This window comes from Lissotriton vulgaris, chromosome 3_1 (assembly GCF_964263255.1).
Source record: "Lissotriton vulgaris chromosome 3_1, aLisVul1.2, whole genome shotgun sequence".
Taxonomy (NCBI): Eukaryota; Metazoa; Chordata; class Amphibia; order Caudata; family Salamandridae; genus Lissotriton; species Lissotriton vulgaris.
In genome coordinates this window covers 1,891,690,500-1,891,712,403 of record NC_141689.1, presented here as the reverse complement: position 1 = coordinate 1,891,712,403, position 21,904 = coordinate 1,891,690,500, and the positions used below count along the sequence as shown (strand labels likewise).

General features: G+C 48.6%; 1 protein-coding gene across 1 annotated transcript in view; it reads right to left on the bottom strand.

Annotated features, from left to right (window-relative positions):
- Nucleotides 1-21,904, bottom strand: part of ETFDH (electron transfer flavoprotein dehydrogenase) — a 412,507-nt gene that overhangs the window by 238,655 nt on the left and 151,948 nt on the right. The window contains exons 5-6 of the mRNA XM_086962357.1: nt 8,330-8,448; nt 8,061-8,138 (exon numbers count right to left, since the gene is read on the bottom strand). Coding sequence (XP_086818483.1) covers nt 8,061-8,138; nt 8,330-8,448 — 197 coding nt within the window. The remainder of the gene's footprint in view (nt 1-8,060; nt 8,139-8,329; nt 8,449-21,904) is intronic.

Sequence of the window (21,904 nt, the reverse complement as noted above, 5' to 3'; positions counted from 1 at the left end):
TATAACTGCTATGCTGATGAACAAGTTGTTTTCCTTTGGCATCACCTTTTCTGGCAGAGACTTGATCTAATCGCAGAATCCTTACCTCAGAACAGGGTTCTCCAAAGTCAATTCTAGAGGCCCGGATACATCCCAGATCATAAGATAACTACTTTTATCTAAATGGAAATATGCTAAAAATCTGACATGAATCCAGCCCTCCAGGATGGACTTTGGAGAACTCTGCCTTAGAATATTACCCAGGCATCAGTCTAGATCAGGAACATTTTGAGCAGTACCTCTGCACACAGGTATGTGGTGCTGACACTCTGTGCTCACGTCGTCCCCATTGAATGAGGTGTGCGTAGTGCCCATATAGGCGCTTCTCCGGCTGGCTGACGTCATTTTCTTTCGTGACCCAGTCTGTACCCACAGATGAGGAGCCACGTCAGAATGTTTGTGACCTCTGTGCAGTGCTGAACCCAAGGAGGACCTTCCAGATGAAGGAATCCAGTTTGCACAGAAGGTAGATTCGTAAGGAATCTGTGGCTAGATAAAGTCTCTACCAGAAAAGGCATTATGGAAGGTAACTTGTTCTTTCGATGCAGACTTCTAACCGCAGATTCCTACCCTTAGAATAGTTACAACCGCAATAACCTTCCCGAAGGAGGGACTGTCAACTGGTTTAAAACAAAAGGTCCTGGAGTCCCAAGCAGGCATAATGCACATTTTGATGGCCATGACTGTCCAGGCAAGAGTGCTTTGTGAACGTATGGAGTGGTGCCCAAGTAGCAGCCTGACAGATGGCGAGGACAGTCACCCAGCGTGCTAACGCAGTAGTCTCAGCCATGGGCTCTGGTGAGTCAGCCCTCAAGCCTCCCAGATGATGCTTTATCTGTAATACTTGGAGGATTTTTTTGCAGAGTACAATCCATTGAGAGATGGTCTTCTTCTGCACAGCCTTGCCCTTCTTTGCTCCAGTGAATGCAATGAAAAGCTGGTCGTTCAGTTGGTGTTGTTTGGTACAAAACGATATAAAAACGAAGGGCTCTCTCTGGACCCATACAATGGAGCCTCTCCTCCTCCTTAGAGGTGATAGGCAGAAAAAAAACATCGGAAGAGTGATCCTCTGACTGACATGAAAGGAGGTCATCACCTTAGGTAGAAAGGAGGCTTGCGTTCTAAGAATTTAGCTTTTCCTGTTAGAAGGTAATATGTGGTTGGTGAACCGAGAGGGCCTGAAGCTCACTCACCTATTAGGTCGATGTAATGGCCACAAGAAGAAAGTCTTAAGAGTCATAAGTCTGAGAAGACAGTAATGCATGGGTTCAAAGAGAAGACATCAAGTTAAAATCAAAATTATAGCCCACTGGGCCATAATTAAAGGGGAAGGTGGAAACATGTGCTGCAAACCTTTCAAGAAACGCTTCACAACAAATGACAAACCGGGAAATCTAATTCTGCAACTGCAGAAAAGCCAAGACAGCCGAAAAATACCCCTTAACAGTACCTAGCATGATACCTTGGTGGGCCAATGAGAACACAAACAGTAACACCTCTAATAGTTTACCATGAAGTGGGTCAATATGCTTGTCTGAATGCCAAGACACAAACTTGACACAATAGCAGGCGTATACAGATTTTGTCCAGGGATGCCAGACTACCAGAAAAACATCAGAAACCTCAGGGGAAGAAGATCAAAAACGCTTAGCTGTAGCCATTCAATCGCAAAGCATGCAGATGGAGCATGCACAGGTTTGGATGCAGTACCCTTTCCTACTCCTGCACAGGAGATGCTCCCGAAGGGGCAGCCTGATCGGAGGACAGATGCTCATGTCCAGGAGTCTGGGATCCCTCACACTCCAAGCTCTGACCAGAGCCCAAAGGATGGCTTTGGATCGAATGGCATGATTTTTTTGAGGACGTTAGGCAGGAGTCAGAATTGGAAAAAAGGCATTCAGAAGTCCTGAGTTCTAAGTGGAACAAGCCTCTGAGTGAGAGCGGCTTTGGAAACTCCAGCAGGCAGAAGAGCCAATACCGAACGTTCCGGTTGGTGGTGACCAGATCTAGCCAATATTTTCTCTATTTGCAGAAGAGAGCTTGTACCACCTCTGGGTGTATAAGCCATTCATGAGTTTGTCTGCCCTGGCTTTCAGTGATTCTACTAGGTGTTGTACAACCAGGAAGATGTTCTGTTACAACCATGGTTAGAGGCCATTACCCCACTCCATCCTGGTTGTTGCAGTACCACATGGCAGTAGTTTTATCTGCAAACACTTGCCCCAGCCTCCCTTTCATGAATGGCTGGAAGACTTTCAACACCAAATCGATGGAGCATAACTCTAACATGTTGATGTGGAGCAGAGTCTCTGCGGAGACCAGAGTCTTCTGAACTCCACCTCTTCCAAGTGGCACCCAGTTCTACAAGTGATGCATTAGTCACCACTAATTGCTCTGTGAGGGGAAAGGAGAGGGGTCTGCCACTGACGAGATCATGATTCAGTAGCCACCACTGAGGATTCTCTTGCAATGTCATCCGAAATCAGGACACGATCGGAGAGATTCCCCCGACGCTGTGCTGCTGTACCCTTAAAAAAATCTCTGGCTGAAGTTTAAGGGCCAAGTTAATAAATCAGCCCAGGGTCTCCATAAGTAGGGTCCAGTGACAGCTCAGTTCCAAGTACTTATGTTATTTCCTTTACTGCAAGCGATCTCAGAGTACCAATGACAGTACTGAGCTTAGTTTAGCAAGATATAAAGTATAGCTTTTCCAACAGTTGAATAAAGACAACTGCTCAGTTATTTACCAGAACACTAGATGAGGAGTGTGGGCAGGGCTAACCAATTTTTACATGTTTAAGTGTAACAAAAACCAAATTCTGTGAGAACAGATAATTTGTGCATGGCTCATTAAGGCAGAGTTATGTTCTCAGCCAGACACAACCATGTCTGTCTGGACAAAGGAGTGTTTATTAACTTTATAGGAAAGTGCCCCTTTTTGAAAAGGTCAACCCCACTTTTTGCCTGATATCTGATGCGATTTTTACAGAAGAGCACTGGATTCCTGCTATCCAGGTTTCTAGTGCCAGATCTCGTTCTCTAAAACTGTACATTTGGCAATATCTTTAGTACCCCCTGTAAGTCCCTAGTAAATGGTACCCGGGGTAACTAGGGCAAGGAGGTTAAAGGGAAACAGCTTGTATTGTGGCACCCTAAGGGACACCTCAGCACTAGCATGCAAACAGCCATCGCAGGCAGCGGGCCATGGTGCAGAGACAAGTGAAGACATGACATGGCACACCTCCTGTGTGCTATGCCTGCAGGCACTGCATGCAGTATAGGTAAGTCACTCCTACATCAGGCCTTAGGCCCTAAGGCAGGGTGCACTACACTACATGTGTGGACATATCTGCATGAGCAGATTTGCCTCGGTGAAGTCTAAGTCGATTCTCAGATATTACAAATGAACAGGGAAACCATTTTGAGAGCATGTTCTGGACAATGGTGTTTTCGAGTTCCCCAGCAACATAATGGCTTCACTAAAACTAGAAATGTTTGGTATCAAATATCTCGTATTAATAAACCCACACTGATTCCAGTGATGGATTTATTAATACATGCACTTGGAGGGCAGCTTAGAGGTTCAACCCGAAAACCTACAGACTACCTGTGTACTGGCTGAGCGGTGTAGACCAGCTGCCACCACAGACCAGTTTATGACCCCCTACAGGGACAGACTGGGCTCTCTGAGAATGTGATGGACAACCTCCGGATGGAGACAGCACTTATGATCGGTTGAGTACTGTCGACTGAGAATGTGTGCACGTAAATTAAGCACTCCAGCCAGATGATTGGCTGATTACGCAAATCTGATGGTCCTGAGCCCGGGACCAGAGTCGCTGAGCCTCTCTGCAGAGACGATACAATCCTACCCCTCCCCCTTTGTTGATGTATGACATTGTGGTAGTGTTGTAAGTCAAGACCTGAATCGACTGACCGCGAAGGGAGAGAAGAAAGCCTTGAGAGACAAACGTACCACCCGCAATTCCAGAGGATTGATGTGAAACAATCTTTCCTGTGGAGACGAAAGGTCTTTGACCTCCATATCCCCAGATTAACTCTCCACCCTAGAGTGGAGGCATCCATTATCACTGTGGCCACCAGAGAAGGAGGTTGAAACCGTTTTCCTTGAGACAGGTTGTCAGAAACACTCCACCATAGGGGGGCGGGGGGGAGTGGGAAACTCCCAGAAGGGAAGGGCATACCCACTTTCAACAAGATCCAAAACCCAGAGATCTGAACTAATAGACCTTCAACTTCGTAGAAGAGGAGACTTCCATCCTCCCACTGGACCAACATGCTCTGGGATGGAGGATCTAGAGCTGCTTTCCTGTGGTACCAGTTGGAGGAACAGGAGAAGAGGAGGAGGAGACTTGCTGTCGAGCTGTGCTTCGCAGATGACCTCTATCTTTTCCTCTGTATGACCTATACAGAGGGTTCACCTGTTGCTGCTGTTGTGACTGATGCTGCCGTTTAGCTAGAAAGGAAGAAGTCCTGCCAAACCTGTGAAATTTGCAGTACCCAAAACCTCTGGGCTGGGACTGAAGACAATAGGACCTCGCTGCGGCTCCACTATCTTTAAAGTGCTGTAGTGCAGAGTCTGCCTTGGCACCAAAAAGATGAGAGCCGTCAAAAGACAAGTCCAATAGGGTGGTCTGTACATCAGGTGAAAACCCAGAACCCCTTAGCCAAGCGTGCCATCTGGTTGTAACCGAGGAACCCATTACTCTGGCGGCAGAGTATGCAGTATCAAGTCCTGATTGAATGACCGGATGGGCAGCAGCTTGGGTATCAGATAATACTTCCACGAAATGGCCCTGAACATCCCCCGGAAGCTTAGGGAGTACCTCCCTTGCTGAGTCCATCAAAGCGTGGATATAACGGCCCAGCAGGCATGTTGAATTTGTAGATTTTAGAGCCATATTGGCCGAAGAAAACACTTTCTTGGCCAATTGCTCCATCCTCTATCTGCAGGCGTGGATAGGAAAGATCCTGCAGACTGTTTAGATGAGCATGATGCCTGGGCTACCAAACTCTAAAGAGATAGGTGTGTGGAAAGGAAAGAAGGATCTACCAGGGCCACTTATACCTCCTTGCTACTGATCTGGAAACTGCAGGGGCAGACATTCCAGTAGCTAACAGCAAATCCAAAAGATCCGATGCCTTCTTTATGACAGATTGATAAGAGGAAACTTCCTGCGTTGGAAGGCTTTTGGTGAAGAGAGCTCCCCTTCAGGTGATGTATCCATTCCGCTAGCCTCCTGTAGGCCCTCATTAACCTGCACAGGGTCAATAATTTCACCCTCTTCGGCTTCCTCCTGCCGCTTCTGATATTTTTCCTCCTCCAGCAGCCTTTGTGCTTCCCTCCTAGATCTTATCCTTGGGACTGGCATCAGAGGTGCCAGACGTGGTGCTGGTGACTTCAGGACCAGCATCCATGGAGGCTCCACAGGAACAGTAAAAGGCGCCGGACGAGGCAGAGTCAGCCGGTGCCGGAGAAGACCCATCCAACTGCACTCTTCCCTCCAGGGATTGCACCGGCATCGAGAAAATCGACATTGGGAGAGGGCAACTCCCCGGAACCATTGGCATGAAAAGTGCCTGTGAGAAGTGAGGTGGCAATCCTCCAAGGGAGTACTAAAGCAGTCCCATGAGGCCAACTGGTGCACCAGCAGGGATATCCACTCTGGCAAACATGCCAAAGATCGCATTCAGGAAATGCGACCGATCTCTACCTGGCGCCGGAAAGGCTGGATATCCTGGATCCAGTACTGCCAAGTGCAGAGACCGCGTAGGGAGGCAGTCTGGCTCCGGTTGCGGCGCCGGAGACCCTGGAGTGGGGTGGCCGGAGGCAAAGGCGTCGCCCCCCTTGACACCAGAGAGACTCTATGAGGCTGGTCCGGGATCACCTGAGGTGAAGGAGAAGGAGGAGAGACTTCAGCCTTTCTGTGATGTCGGAATGCCAGAGACCCCCCCCGACTACAGAGTTCCTTCCTTCGAAGACAGATGTTTGGATCCATGGCTTAGCTTCCTTGTATGCTTCTTTGACAACTTTGAGGTATGCGGAGTCGGCTACTTGACTCTAGACCTCTTCCAGACCCTTTTATGCTTCTTTGCCTTGACCATAAACAGCTTGGCCTCCCTCTATTTTAAGGCCATCGGATTCATGCACCTGCATAATGAACACCCCTCGACTTTGTGGTCGCACGAGGCACCATAAGCAATCCTTATGGGGGTCAGTAATTGACATATGACCCCCCACATTCCCTGCAAGGCTTAAAACCGGACTTCTTCTCAGTGCCCATTATACTGTTATAGTTACAGGCAGAACCTGAAACAAAGAAACTCCCAGAAATGGAGAGCCCTGGAAAAAAACGTTAAGCAGCGAAGGCGCAGACAAAAGGGAACTAAAGTCAGCACACCGACGGAGTCTTCTTACGGCTCCGATGACGTCACGCAGAGTCATGTGCGGAGCAGTACCATTGTGATGTCCTCATTGACGTGGAAGAGCTATGGAGAAAAGTTTCTGTGACATGCTGCGCATGGGGTATTTCAAAAGATGAGGAATTCACAGGCAGATATATCCATCAGAATGGATTATTTAGCTGGCACCCCTGACACCAGGAACTTAGATGTGACGTATCAAGAAGAGAAGAGAAAGAAGAGCAGAGAGAAAAGCGAGAACTGAAGACTGCTGTGGACTTATAACGCCAATCCCTGCCTGCACCAAGTCTCAACAATCGTGACCAGCGACTCGTTCTGCAGATGACAAGCCTCCAAGAACCCCCAGAGAATGCCCACCCTTCACAAATTGTCAAGCAATATCCCTTGGGATAGAGGAGCTACTCCCCTGCAGTCCACAGGCACCGAAACACAAAGTCCAGTCTACTGAGTTGCTGCTCCCTGGCCAGCCCGATGCATCAGTCATCCAGGAAGCTTCTGAAGGTCTGATCTGTCGCACCCCACCAAGTGAGAGGACACCAGGACCAACCGGAGCAGCACAGGAACAATACCCAGGGTACCAGACCACTTGCAGCAAACAAAGCCTGTGAGAGTCAAATCCAGCCTCCCCCTGCACTGAGACCGAGCAGCCGTTGAGGGACATCAGCACTGAAGAGACCCACTTCCAGAGTGACCCAGCTGTACTGATTTTGCACCCACAACTGGCGAAGACCGACAACCTCAAGGCCCTAGATTTCAGAGAGCTAGCCAACCTTTTCACTCTGCACCTAAGTTCGCCAGCTCGAGTACCAAGAAATAGACTACGCTTTCATGTCCCCAGGACCCTTGTGACCTGAGATCTCCATTGGGAGCTCACGGACCTGTGCCTAAGTCCCCCTCCGCAGTTTCCAGATGGCCCACCTTCTTTCCTCCAAAGTAGCATGTACAGCTACCAACCAGACCAGCACCTCTGAACCCAGAAGCCTCAGGGCAGGTAACTAGTAACTGCTGGTGGTTCTTTAAGCCATGGCCCCCTCCAACTCTAAGTCCCAAATGAGACCCCCAGATATCGATCGCAAATAACGGCATGCAAATATGCCTCTTCTCACATTGGGAAGCATTGCCGCGTAAAGACAGACTTAATAGAACAATTTACTTACCTGTAAAAATTCATAATTGCAAAAGTACTTATTAACAATGAAGTTCTTGGTATCAAAATGTATACAACAAATAAGAGCTATTTTTCTAAATTGGTCTCAGAATTATTCTCGAGTGTGTGTATCATTTATTGCCTCTTTGAGTACAACAAATGCTTGGCACTACCTTCTGATAAGCCTAACTGCTCACCCACACCACCACAAAAGAGAGCATTTGGGTTATCATTTGCACCTCTGTACACCAATTGGGGTTTGGCTGGACTCTTTACACAGTGTACCTTGTCTTAGTACACTGTATAAATAGTTAGCTTAGTAAAAACTTTGAATGTAATCACTTTTTAGGCAGAATGATTTTTCGTGCAACAATATGCATTATAAATAAACATGAACATTGTGCTTTGTAACACATTTAAAAGGAGTTACCTTTGGTGCTCCATCTTTATGTATGCCCACATCATTAGTGGCGATTCCTTTCACACTGCCATCTTCATGGAACAGAGCCTTAATTAAGAAGAAGAGTAAGTATTTCAAGAACCTAGAATTGGTCAACATGAACAGCCAAAAGGAAAGACTGATGGCAGTAGCTTTTCAATTTAACAACTGCACTTAAAACTCAGAAAACAAAATATAAGATATTGTTCCTGTATAAGGCAAAGCATCATGAATCCATAGCTCCAAAATGAATGACTTGCCTCAGCTGCAGCATAGCCTGGATACACCTCGACACCCAGCTCTTCAGCCTGCTCCCCCAACCACCTGACCAGGTGGCCCAGGCGCACAATGTAATTGCCATGGTTATTCATTGGGAGGCCTGCAAAGGTAAATCAGTTACTTACGTTATGGTAGGGTAAAGACCTTCACTCAAAAACAGCTTGTGGTTAGGACTTTAGTACTTAAGAGTAATTGGTTTAGGACCCCTTATAGTGACATAGAAAATGACATTCACACAATTTAAGTGATATGTTGTTTGGCTTTACGTTTATTTTTTGTAAAGAGCGTGGCTGCCCGAAGGCTTCCCCGCACTGGTGAGAGCTGGACTGAGGGTTGCGACCACATATAAATTAAAGGGGAAACAACCAAGTCTTTAGGTTTTTCCTGAAGGAGATTACATTAGGCAGTGATCGAAGGTCGAGTGGCAGGGCATTCCACAACCTCGGTACCAAATAGGCAAATGATCAGCCTCCCCATCTTGCCGTTTTTACTCCAGTTGTCCATAGGAGCTGCAGTAGGGAGGATCTTAGGTGCATGGTAGGAGTGTACACAGATATCAGTTGTCAGAGCTTTACTGGGCCTTTTTTTATGTATGGCCCTGTAAGCAATACAGAGGGATTAAAACTTGATTCTTGCTTCGATCGGCAGCCAATGGAGCTGTTTAAAAGATTATTTTACTGAGAAGTAGCTTTGATCTTTTAGTAGGAGCCTGGCTGCCACGTTTTGCACCACCTGGAGTCTCTTTATTACATATTTCGATGAGCCTACATAAAGAGAGTTGCCATAGTCCAGGCGAGAGACCATAAGGGACTGAATGAAGTTTTTTTAAAGAGATCCGGGATCAATTTGATAATCTTCCTAACCATTCGGAGTTACGAAACGCAGATTCCTGACAATTTATTGGTTTGATAGTCCATTTTGAGCATATCATCCAGCCAAATGAACAAGTTACTTACCTTCGGTTCGCTTTTTCTGGTGGATTCATTATCTGTCTGTGGATTCCTCACCTTATGAATATCCCCTGCGGCAGCATTCCTAGCTCTCCACGCCAACAAGGTTGTCACAATGCCATGGCTCCACACACGGCTCAGCAGGACGTCACTGGAGCCATAAGAGGACCACGTCAGCGTGATGACGTCAGTTCCACCCTTTTTTTCCGTGCCACCAAGGCAAAACAGGCGGACCAACCATAGAGACAATGTATACACAGTATTCACACAAATACACACAGTGTAAAGTGTAAGAGGAGAGCAAAGAAAGCTCACATTTCAAATAAGCCCACATATAGGCAAATCGAGGTAATACAGAATGTCAATATGAAATAACCATATTAACCAATACCTCTTTTTAAGGTATAAAAGGGTAGACAACGGGGAGGCGGGTGGGACAGTGAGTAATCCACAAGCAGATACTGTATCCATCAGAAAAAGCGTTACCAAAGGTAAGTAACTTGTTCTTCTGATGGATACATCTGCATGTGGATTCCTATAATCCCACAGCAGTCCCACTCCCGGAGGAGGGTGTCCACCCTTCTATACCAAAAAGTCTTGCAAAACAGTGCAAGCAAAATGGCCGTTCCTTCTCCCCTTGGAATCTAAGCAGTAATGCTTCGCGAAAGTGTGGAGGGAGGCCCAGGTTGCGGCCTTACAGATGTCCAACACAGGAACACCCCTGGACAAAGCAGAAGTAGATGAATTAGCCCTGGTGGAATGAGCTCTAATGCCTTCAGGAGGCTTCTTACCAGCCAGAGCGCAGCAGATCTTGATGCACGATATGATCCACCTGGATAAAGTGCGCTTGTGCACCGCCTTGCCCTTCATACGTCCACCATAGCCCAAAAAGAGCTGATCATCCTGACGGAAGTCCTTTGTTCTGTCCAAATAGAAACTAATCGCCCTCTTAGGATTCAAGCGATTAAGCCTCTCCCCCTCCTTGGAAGGGTGAGAGGGAGGATAGAAAGTAGGAAGGGTAATGGACTGTCCTAGATGGTAGGGAGTTACCACCATAGGCAGAAAAGCAGCCCTGGTCCAGAGGACCATCCTTTTAGCATGTATGGTCAGAAAAGGAAGCTTTGAACTCAAAGCCTGAAGTTCACTCACCCTCCTAGCCGAAGTGATAGCAACAAGAAAGACCGTTTTGAATGACAGCAGTCTCAAAGGACAACTATGCATAGGTTCAAACGAGGAACCCATCAAAAAAGTTAACACTAGATTTAAATCCCACTGGGGCAAAATAAAAGGAGTGGGAGGAAACATGTTTGTCAGCCCCTTAATGAACCTTAAGACTATTGGAGACTTAAAAAGAGACGGCTGATCAGGCAAAGAAAGAAATGCTGACAAAGCTGACAAATATCCTTTAACAGTGGCCACAGCACAACCCTGCTGGGCCAAATGAAGCGAAAAACAAAGAACATCAGAAAGATGTGGTTTTAAGGGATCAATAGACTTCTCTCCACACCATTTAACAAATTTTGACCACCTGTAGGAGTAGATAGACTTGGTGGAGCATCGCCTGGCGGATAAAATAACACCCTCCACGTCAGGCGGGAGAGAGAAAGAATTCAGGTTTGCCCGTTCAATCTCCAGGCATGAAGGTGCAGGCTTTGGAGGTGGGGGTGTAGAACCTGCCCCTCTGTCTGCGAGAGGAGGTCTACCCTGAGAGGGAGACGGAGCGGAGGGTGCGACGAGAGTTGAAGACTGTCAGTGTACTACACCCTTCTTGGCCAATCCGGGGCGATCAATATAAGTTGGACCCGGTCTTGGTGAATCTTCCTAAGAACCAGAGGAATCAAGGGAATGTGAGGAAACGCGTAAAGGAGTTGCGAACTCCAACTCAACTGAAACGCGCGCCCCACGCTCCCTGCCTCGGAAACGGGAGACTGCAGAATGACGGGCAATGCACGTTCGAGTGTGGCAAACAGGTCCACCCAAGGAGTTCCCCACGTCCGGAAGATTGTCGAACTACCTCTGGGTGAAGCCTTCACTCGTGGTCGGCGGAGAACTGCCGACTGAGACTGTCCGCACGCACGTTCAGCACCCCGGCCAGATGACTTGCCATCAAGCAAATCCGATGGTCCTGAGCCCAGGACTAGAGCCACAACGCCTCTCTGCAGCGACGGTACAACCCTGCTCCTCCATGCTGGTTGACGTACCACATCGCGGCAGTGTTGTCCGTCAGGAGTTGAACCGACTGACCGCGGAGGGAAGGGAGAAAGGCCTTGAGTGCCAAATGTATTGCCGCAATTCCAGATGGTTGATGTGAAACAACCTCTCCTCTGGAGACCAAAGACCCTTGACCTCCAGATCTCCCAGATTAACACCCACCCTGGGGTAGAGGCATCCTTTATTACTGTGGTCACCGATGATGGAAGATGGAAAGGCTTTACTTGAGACAGATTGCCCTCCACGCTCCACCAAGACAGATCCGCTGCAGCTTCTCTGGACTGACTCCCTGAGATCTCCATTGTGCTGATACCACTGCCTGCAGAGACAACACTGGAGTGCCCTCATGTGCCAGTGTGCATGGTTGACCAACAGGATGCAGGAAGCGAACAAACCGAGCAGGCGAAGGACCCTCAGAACTGGAACAACCGCTCCATTGTAAAACAGAGGAATCATTTCCTGAATGTCGAGAATCCTTTGGAGGTGGGAAAGCTCGACACACAGTGGTATCCAGTACTGCCCCTATGAACAGGTTGCGCTGTGAGGGCACCAGGTGAGACTTGGGCACATTTATCGAAAAACCCAATTTGTACAACAGCTGGGTTGTTACCTGCAGATGATGACGCACCATATTTGGAGACTCTGCCAGTCGTCCAGGTAGGGGAAAACCGGGAACCCCGACCTCCTGAGATGGGCAGCCACCACTGCCATTACCTTGGTGAAGACTCAAGGTGCAGTAGTAAGACCAAACGGAAGGACCGCAAACTGGTAGTGTTGCGACCCAACCGTAAATCGGAGATACTTCCTGTGCGACTTCAGGGTTGGGATGTGAAAATACGCATCCTGTACGTTGATGGACACCATCCAGTCCTCTTGCTGAAGCACTTGAAGAACCGGCGCTATGGTGAGCATCTTGCTTGAGAAACAGATTTAAAATTCTGAGGTCCAGGATAGGACGTAACCTGCCATCCTTCTTGGGAATCAGGAAATACCGGGAGTAGCATCCCTGACCCCTTTCTGGCTATGGAACCACCTCTATCGCACCTTTTTGCAACAATGCAAGAAACTCCTTCTGAAGGAGAAGTAAATGATCCTCCGTGCAAAACCCTTGGCAAGGAGGGAAAGGAGGAGAGAATTCCCTGATGGGAAGGGCGTACCCATTTTCTACCAGATCTAAAACTCAAAGGTCCGAAATTATGAATTTCCAATCTTGTACAAAATGGGTAAACCGGCCACCCACGGGACCAACATGATCCAGCATGGCGGATCTAGGGCTGCTTTTCTGCATTACCAGGAGGGGTTGGGGAGGTAGAGGAGGAGGAGGAGGGAGAAGGTTGACGCCCAGTTCCACAAAGGTGACCTCTGCCTTTACCCCTGTAGCTCTTGTACAAGAGGTTTTGTTCCTGTTGCAGTGGCTGTCTGGAACATCGAAAGGAAGACTTCCCAAAGCCACAGTATCATTTATAACCATAACCTCTCGTCTGAGCTTGCAGACCCAAAGACCTTGCCGTTGCTTTACTGTCCTTAAATCTTTGTAGGGCAGAATACGCCTTATCTCCAAAAAGTCTAGATCCATCAAAAGGCAGATCAAGAATTTTTCTGGTGGATACAGTATCTGCCTGTGGATTCCTCACCTTGTGAATATCCCCTGCGCCAGCACCATTCGGAATTTTTTTGTAGCTCTCCACGCCGACGAGAACGACGTCGTAGAACCATAGCTCCGCTCACGACTCAGCTGATGTCACTGGAGCCATAAAGGAGCCTCGTCGGCGTGATGACGTCAGTTCCGCCCTTTTTTTCCCTTGCCTTCGAGGCACACGGACGGACCAACATAAATATATATATTATACATAGTACACAGAATTCAACCAACACACACAGTGTGACAACAATGCTGTAAAACACTTTCATTGAAAATAAAATAGACAATATCAACATTGTAGGTATACAAGGGTGGTGGGTCAGTGAGGAATCCACAGGCAGATACTGTATCCAGCAGAAAAAGCATTACCGAAGGTCAGTAACTTGTTCTTCTGATGGATACATCTGCCAGTGGATTCCTCACCTTGTGAATAGAGTCCCACAGCAGTCCCCACTCCCGGAGGAGGGTGTCCACCCTTTTATACCAGAATATCTTAAAGGACAGAACGAACAGTGACCGTCCCCCCTCACTTCAGAATCTAAGCAGTAATACTTCGCGAAAGTGTGGAGGGAGACCCAAGTTGCCACTCTACAAATGTCCTCAACAGGAACACCTCTAGATAAGGCAGATGTAGAAGACTTTATCCTGATAGAATGAGCTCTTAAACCCTCTGGAGGTTCCTTACTGGCCAAAGAGTAACAAATCTTGATGAACAAGACAATCCATCTGGAAAGTGTGCGCTTGTGCACCGCTCTGACTTTCCTGCAGCCAGCAAAGCCCACGAAGAGCTGGTCATCCACGCAATAGTCTTTAGTTCTATCAAGGTAAAAACTCACCGCCCTCTTAGGGTCCAAGCGGTGAAGCCGCTCCTCCTCCTTGGAAGGGGGAGGATAGAAGGAAGGAAGGGTAATGGACTGCCCCAGATGGAAGGGAGTCACCACCTTAGGCAGAAAAGCAGCCCTGGTCCTGAGAACCATTCTATCAGCATGAATAGTCAAGAATGGGGGTTTTGAACTCAGAGCTTGAAGCTCACTTACCCTCCTTGCCGAGGTAATGGCAACAAGAAACACAATTTTTAACGACAATAACCTCAAGGGACACTTGTGTAAGGGCTCAAAGGGAGAACCCATTAAATAGTTTAAGACAAGATTTAAGTCCCATTGAGGCATAATAAAAGGAGTGGGCGGATATTTGTTGGTAAGGCCCTTAATGAATCGTCACATAATGGGTGATTTAAACAAGGACAGCTGGTCCGGCAAGCAAAGGAACTCAGACAAAGCCGATAAATAGCCTTTCACAGTAGCCACAGCAAAACCCTGCTGGGCCAGAGACACAGCAAACTGAAGAATGTCAGATAAGTGAGCCCTTAAAGGGTCAATAGACTTCTCCCCATACCAATGAACAAATTTGGACCACCTATATGAATAAATAGACTAGGTGGAGAGACGCCTGGCGGACAAAATAACGTCCACCACGTCCGAAAGATGAGAAAAAGAATTCAAGTTGCCCTGTTCAATCACCAGGCATGAAGGTATAAGGTCTGGAGGTGGGGGTGTAGAACCTGCCCCTGCGACTGCGAGAGGAGGTCTCCCCTGAGAGGGAGACGGAGCGGAGGGCACGAGGAGAGGTGGGAAAGATCTGTTCCCCACTTAACAAATCTGGACCATAGGGAAGAGTGAACAGACTTAGTGTCGCCTGGATGATAAAATATCGTCCACTATGTCTGGCGGGAGAGAGAAAGAACTCCGGTTGCCCCATTCAATCTCCAGGCATGAAGGTGCAGGCTCTGGAGGTGGGGGTGTAGAACCTGCCCCTGGGACTGCGAGAGGAGATCTTCCCTGAGAGGGAGGCGGAGCGGAGGGTGCGATGAGAGGTGAAGTAGATCTGTGTACCACACCCTTCTTGGCCAATCTGGGGCGATCAATATGACTTGGGCCCAGTCTTGACGAATCTTCCTCAGAACTCGAGGAATCAAGGGTATGGGAGGAAACGCGTAAAGGAGTTGTGAGACCCAACTCAACTGAAATGCGTCCTCCAAAGCTCCCTGCATCGGATACTGGAGACTTCAGAATGACGGGCAGTGAGCGTTCTTGTGAGTGGCAAACAGGTCCACCCGAGGAGTTACCCATGTCGGGAAGACGTGACGAACCACCTCCGGATGAAGCTTCCACTCGTGGTCGGCTGAGAACTGCTGACAGACTGTCTGCACGCACGTTTAGAACTCTGGCGAGATGATTTGCCATCAGACAAATCTGATGGTCCTGAACCCAGGACCAGAGACGCAGAGCCTCTCTGAAAAGACAATGCGACCCAACTCCTCCCTGTCTGTTGAAATAACACATTGCGGTAGTGTTGTCCGTTAGGACTAGAACCGACTGACCGCGAAGGGAAGGGAGAAAGGCCTTGAGCGCCAAACGTATCGCCCGGAACTCCAGAAGGTTGATGTGAAGCAACCTTTCCTCTGGAGACCAAAGACCCTTGATCTCCAGGTCACCCAAATGAGCACCCGACCCTAGAGTGGACGCATCCATTATCACTGTGGCCACCGATGGAGGGAGATGGAAGGGCTTCCCTTGAGACAGATTGCCTTCCAGGCTCCACCAAGATAGATCCGCCGCAGCTTCTCTGGAGATCCTCACAGACTCCCTGAGATCTCCGTTGTGCTGATAACACTGCCTGCGGAGGTACCACTGGAGCGCCCTCATGTGCCAGCGTGCATGATTGACCAACAGAATGCAGGAAGCAAACAGACTGAGCAGGCGAAGGACCTTCAGGACTGGAACGACCGCTCCATTGTAAAACAAAGGAATAATTTCCTGATGTCAAGAATCCTTTGAGGAGGTGGGAATGCTCGACAGACAGTAGTGTCCAGTACCGCCCCTATAAACAGGTTGCGCTGAGAGGGCACTAGGTGAGACTTGGGCAAGTTCATCAAAAAACCCAATCTGTACAACAGCTGCGTTGTCACTTGCAGATGATGACACACCTTCCCCGGCGACCCTGGTTTGATCAGCCAGTCGTCCAGATAGGGGAAAATCCCAGACCTTCTGAGATGGGCTGCCACCACTGCCATCACCTTGGTGAAGACTCAAGGTGCAGTAGTAAGACCAAACCGAAGGACCGCAAACTGATAATGTTGAGACCCTACCATGAAACGGAGATACTTCCTGTGCAACTTCAGGATTGGGATATGAAAATACGCGTCCTGCAAGTCGATCCACACCATCCAATCCTCCTGTTGCAGTGCTTGAAGAACCTGCGCAATGGTAAGCATCTTGAACTTTTCCTGCTTCACAAAAAGGTTCAAGATCCTTAGATCCAGGATTGGACGTAACCTGCCATCCTTCTTGGGTATCAGGAAATACTGGGAATAGCAACCCTGACCCCTTTCCTGTTCCGGAACCCCCACTATCGCACCTTTTTTCAGTAAGGTTAGAACTTCCTCCTGCAGGAGAAGAAGGTGGTCCTCTGAACAAATCCCTTGGCAAGGAGGGTAATTTGGAGGGAATTCCCGAAAGGGAAGAGCATACCCATTCTACACAAGATTAAGAACCCAAAAGGTCTGTAGTGACCGATTCCCAATCTTGCACAAAATAAGTAAGCCGACCCCCTACAGGACCGACATGATCCCAAATGGCGGATCTAGGGCTGCTTTGCTGTAGTAATAGGAGGGGAGGAAGAGGAGGAGGAGGAGGAGGGCTGACGACCTCGTGGGCGACCTCTATTCTTGCCCCTGTAAGATCTATTCAAGGTATTCTGCAGCTGCTGGGGTTGTTTGTAGGAGCGAAAGGATGATCTCCCAAAACCTCTATACCTCCTAAACGGTGAACCCCTAGGCTGAGTCTGAAGACCTAGAGATTTGGCCGTTGCCTTACTATCTTTAAATCTTTCCAGGGCCGCATCTGCTTTCTCGCCAAAGAGGCCAGAGCCATCGAAAGGTAGGTCTAAAAGTGTTGCCTGTACATCTGGGGAGAACTCTGAAGATTTAAGCCAGGCACATCTTGTAGCCACAGAAGATCCCATGATCCTGGGCGACAGAGTCCGCTGTGTCCAAACCACTCTGAATCACCTGACGAGCAGCCGTTGAGTGTCCTGTAACACCTCATTAAAAATATTCCTGTCATCTTCGGACAATTTTGGGGCAAGTTGTTTCACTGAGTCCATAAGGGCATGGATACAGCGACCCATGAGACAGGTGGCATTAGTTGACTTAAAGGCCATGCTAGCCGAAGAAAACACCTTCTTAGCGGACTGGTCGAGCTTTTTTCACTCTCTGTCCGCCTGAACCTGTGGAAAGGCACCAGAAAACGTCTTTGAACAGGCTGTCTGGACCCCTAGACTCTCAGGAGAAGGGTGTGATGATAAAAATTCAGGATCCCCTGGAGCCAACCTATATCTCCTGGCAATTGTTTTGTTAACTGCTGGAGCCGAGAATGGTTTGCGCCAGACCTCAATACAGGATCGGTAATTGCCTCAATAAATGGTAGCAGAGGTTCTACAACAGAAGTAGGAGAGTGGAGAACTTCCGTCAGTATATTAGATTTAAATTCAACTGAAGAAAGCTGAAGGTCCAAAAGTTCTGCTGCCTTTTTAATACCCGTATGGTATGAGGCAACATCCTTTGCTGGAGCATCCGAAACAGGAGAAAGCTCCTACTCAGGAGAAATATCAAGGCCACTTGCCTCTTTTAATTCCATAAAACAGTCATCAGAGTCCTCAACCTCACCTTCCTCCATTTCCTCCAGACGAAATCTCTGCTCCTCCAAAACTCTGAGCTTCTCTCCTAGATCTTATTCTAGGTGCCGACGCCGGTGGAGCCGAGACCAACTCCAAAGGACCTGGAGCCTGCGTCGTACACGGATCCGTCGGCACAGCCTGCGCCGATCAAGCTTATGGCACCGGAGAGGATGGAAACGGCGTAGACGTCCTCGGCGCCGGGAAATGCCAAGACGGCGCCGCCGGAAGGAATAGCATGAATGGAGCCTGGGCATAGACCTGAGGAACTCCAAAATTAAATGCTAATGGACCCATAGGACCCGAAGGTGCTCCAGAGGGGTACATAGCCCTATGGAATACTCCATACATCGCATTTAGATAATGCGAAGGATCTTGTCCCGGGCTAGGAAAAGGAGGATAGGCCCCAGGGACAGACTCCGATGCAGGCGTTACCGTGTTCGGGCCAGCCGGCGCCGACAGCGGATCCGATGGAATCGCCTGCTCATCAGGTGCAGGAACCTCTTCTACCAGAGCCGGAGAATATTCCGAAGTGGGTGATGGAGCCGGCGTCTGAGATCGAACAGGAGAAACTGCAGGCGTAGCCAATTTCTCAGGAGAAGCTGGATTCGAGGGAGAAGGAGACACAAAGTCCTTACGGCGTAGATGGACTGTAGAAGCCAACTTCGGCGTTGCCTCTCTATCAGAATGACGCTTTGAAGAGTGCCTCTTCTTTTTATGCTTCTTGGCTCTTAAAGCATGCCCCGACGTCTATCTCGAGCCCGACCTCGACCTGAAGCGAGACCTTGACCTTGACCTTCTTCTTCCTCTTTTTTCTTTCATTTTTGCCATGAAGATCTTTGCTTCTCTTTCTTTCAAGGCCTTCGGATTCAATAGGCACATCCCTCGACATCGTGATCCGATGACAGACACCAAACTCAGGTTTCATGTGGATCAGTAATGGACATATGTCCTCCGCACTCCCTGCAAGGCTTGAACCCGGACTTCCTCAACGACATCCTTGAAAGGAAACCAGAAGAAGCACAGGAATACAGCCAGAAACACAAAGTATCAAGTGAAACTACAGAGAGTCCTAGAAAAACCGTTCGCGTCGACGGCGCGGAAAAAAAGGGAACTGACGTCATCACGCCGACGAGGCTCCTTTATGGCTCCAGTGACGTCAGCGGAGTCGCAAGCGGAGCCATGGTTCTACGACATCGTCCACGTCGGCGTGGAGAGCTACAAAAAATTTCCGAATGCTGCTGGTTCCCGTGATATTCACAAGGTGAGGAATCCACTGGCAGATGTATCCATCAGAAGCTTTGGACAGTTTGCCCCTGCTAAACAGTGTCAAAGTATAAGTGTTCCCTGTATAAAGTGTAATGGTAATTGGTTGTCCATGATTGGTATGTTTGCCTTACTAAGTAAAGTCCCTAGTAAAGTGCACTATGTGTTCCAGGGCTGGTAATGCAACAGCTACTAGTAGGCCTGCGGCACTGATTGTGCAACCCACACAAGTAGCTTAAAAAGGGAACTCAGGCCTGCCATCCGAGGGCCTGCGTGCAGTTTTCTAAACTGCCATTTTGTTCTGTCAAGTGCAGTCACTTGCCAGACCTTACCCTTCCCTTTCTATGCACATCAGACACCCCTATGGTAGGTCCAGGGTACCCCCTGGGCAGAGGGCAGAGCAAGTGAAAGGTAGGACCTGTGCTAAGGTGTGTGCCATGTCCTAACAGTGAAATAATCTCCATTTTCGTTTTTCACTGTTGAAAGGCCATCTTGCCCATAGGGTAGGCTGTGTGATATGTTTTCCAGCCTATCTTCCCAAAAGCTTAAGATGGAAAGTGTAGGTTTAGTATGCCTAAACTCACAATGTAATAAAACATTTTTATGGAGGTGGGTTTTGCATTGTGTGTTCAGAAGCCACTCTTTTAAAAGTGGCTGAGTTTTTGTGCTCTAATATTTCTGTGTGTCTCTACCTGGCTGTGGATTGACTGTCTGGATTTGAAAGCAATAGGACCTGGGGAATGTCTTGACCCAGGGGAGGTAGCAGAGACAGCAACAGGCTGACCTGCATCTGAAGTGTAGGGGGAGCAGAAGCCCCTAGAGGTGAAGAGGCCTGGGTGGCTGCTATAAAACAATTGGCTCATCTCCTGCTGAGTGATTGAGAATCCAGACCCATACTAATCAAAGGAAGAAAGGTGTCACTGGCAGGGAGGCACCCAGAACTGGTTTGAAAAGGGGTCAGTGCCCCCTGAAACACAGACTTCAAAGCCATTGAGGGGTATAACTATGAGAGCTGAAGACCCTGAACTTTGGAGAATGGCTTGATCAAGTGTTTGTGGTCAAGAGGACAATGGCCAAGGAAGAAACAACTGAAGAGAAAGAAGGATAGGACGGACCCTTGCTGTGTGTTCTGGGGCTGGCCTGCAGTTTGCTGTTTAACCAAGGAAAGGCTAAAGGGACTTTGCTGTGTGCTGTGTCCCCCTGCTTGAAGGACTTTGCTGTGTGCTATGTCCTGAAGTAACTTATCCCCAAGGGCCTGAGGTGACTTGGCTCCCTGTTCGGAAACACAGGAACACAAAATTTTCCAGGAGAGTCTCAGCAGCGCTGTGTGAGCGTGCCTGTTGCAGTCTGAGACCCTCGTAAGAACCGCCCTGTGATCGTGGGCGCCTGGAGTCCAAGTGAGTCTCAGCGGCGCTGTGTGCGTGTGCTTTGTGCATCCTGAGACCTTCATGAGGATCGGCCTGTGATCGTGGGCACCTAGAATCCAAGCAAGGATCAGCGACGCTGTGTGCATGTGGTTTCTGCAGCCTGAACCCCGTTGTGAGGATTGTCCAGTGATCGTGTGCACTGGAATCGAAGTGCGTCTCAGCGCCACTGTGGGCGGTTGCGATGTGCACCAGGAGACCTTCGTGAGGATCTGCCTTGTTATCATGTGCACCAGAATCCAAGTGAGTCTCATAGCCGCTGTGTGCGGGTTCATTGTGCACCGGGAGACTTTTGTGAGGATTTGTTGTGTTATCATGTGCACCGGAGTAAAGTGAGTCTCAGCTACGCTGCACACGTGATCTTTGTGCAGCCTGAGACCTGTGTGTGGAGTGCCCAGTGATCGTGCACCCACAGTGAACGAAGACTCAGCAATGCTGTGTGCGTGTACTTTGTGGCAGCCTGAGATCTTCGTAAGTGAAGTGGTCCAGACCGGCAGTCCCGATGGAGGGGAGTTGCCGGCCCGAGCCGCCGTTGCCATTTCACAAAGCTGCATTGGAGGTCCAGCCGCTGGACGAAGAGAGGAGGGTGGGTTTGCGGCCCCTAGGTAACATGTGTCTACTCCTGGTGCGGGGCGTCGGACATCTGCTTCGGCTTGTATCGTGGTCCTTATTGCCAAGGCAGTGGCGGTACAGGGGCCGGAGTGCGAAGCTGCACTTGGGATTACATCGGACTGTGTTGGGGGCAACTGTGAGAGGCTGACTGCAGGTCAGGAGAGGCAGAGAGACCGCCTAAGGCCTGGTGATCTGGGCCTGAGTGTACTACGTAGTATTCCATTCCTGCAGAATGGAGTACCTGACTGACGTATTACACATTGCATAATTTCTGTATAACTAACTACCTTATTGTCGTATGACGCATTGCCTTGTTACTGCATAACGAACAACCTGATTACCGTATTGCGCATTGCATTATTCCTGCATAACGAATTACCCAATTAGTGTATACGCATTGCATTATTTTTGCATAACATCATATCTGGTGGTTGTTTTATGCATTGCATTATTTTACCTTGCAAAGGGCCTGATTGTTGCATTATGCATTGCATGCTTTTCATTGCAGACTGTCCGATTGCTACGATACGCATTACAGTATTTTTACATTACAAAAGTGCCTGATTCTAGCATTACAAACTATATGACGAGATATGATATTAGGAGTACAGGAGAATGTTTAGAAGTGCTCATTGACATCGCCAGAACTTACAAGGGCTGGCTGGCCTAATAACCGGCCAGGAGAAATATTACACAACCTCATATGTTGGTTTTATA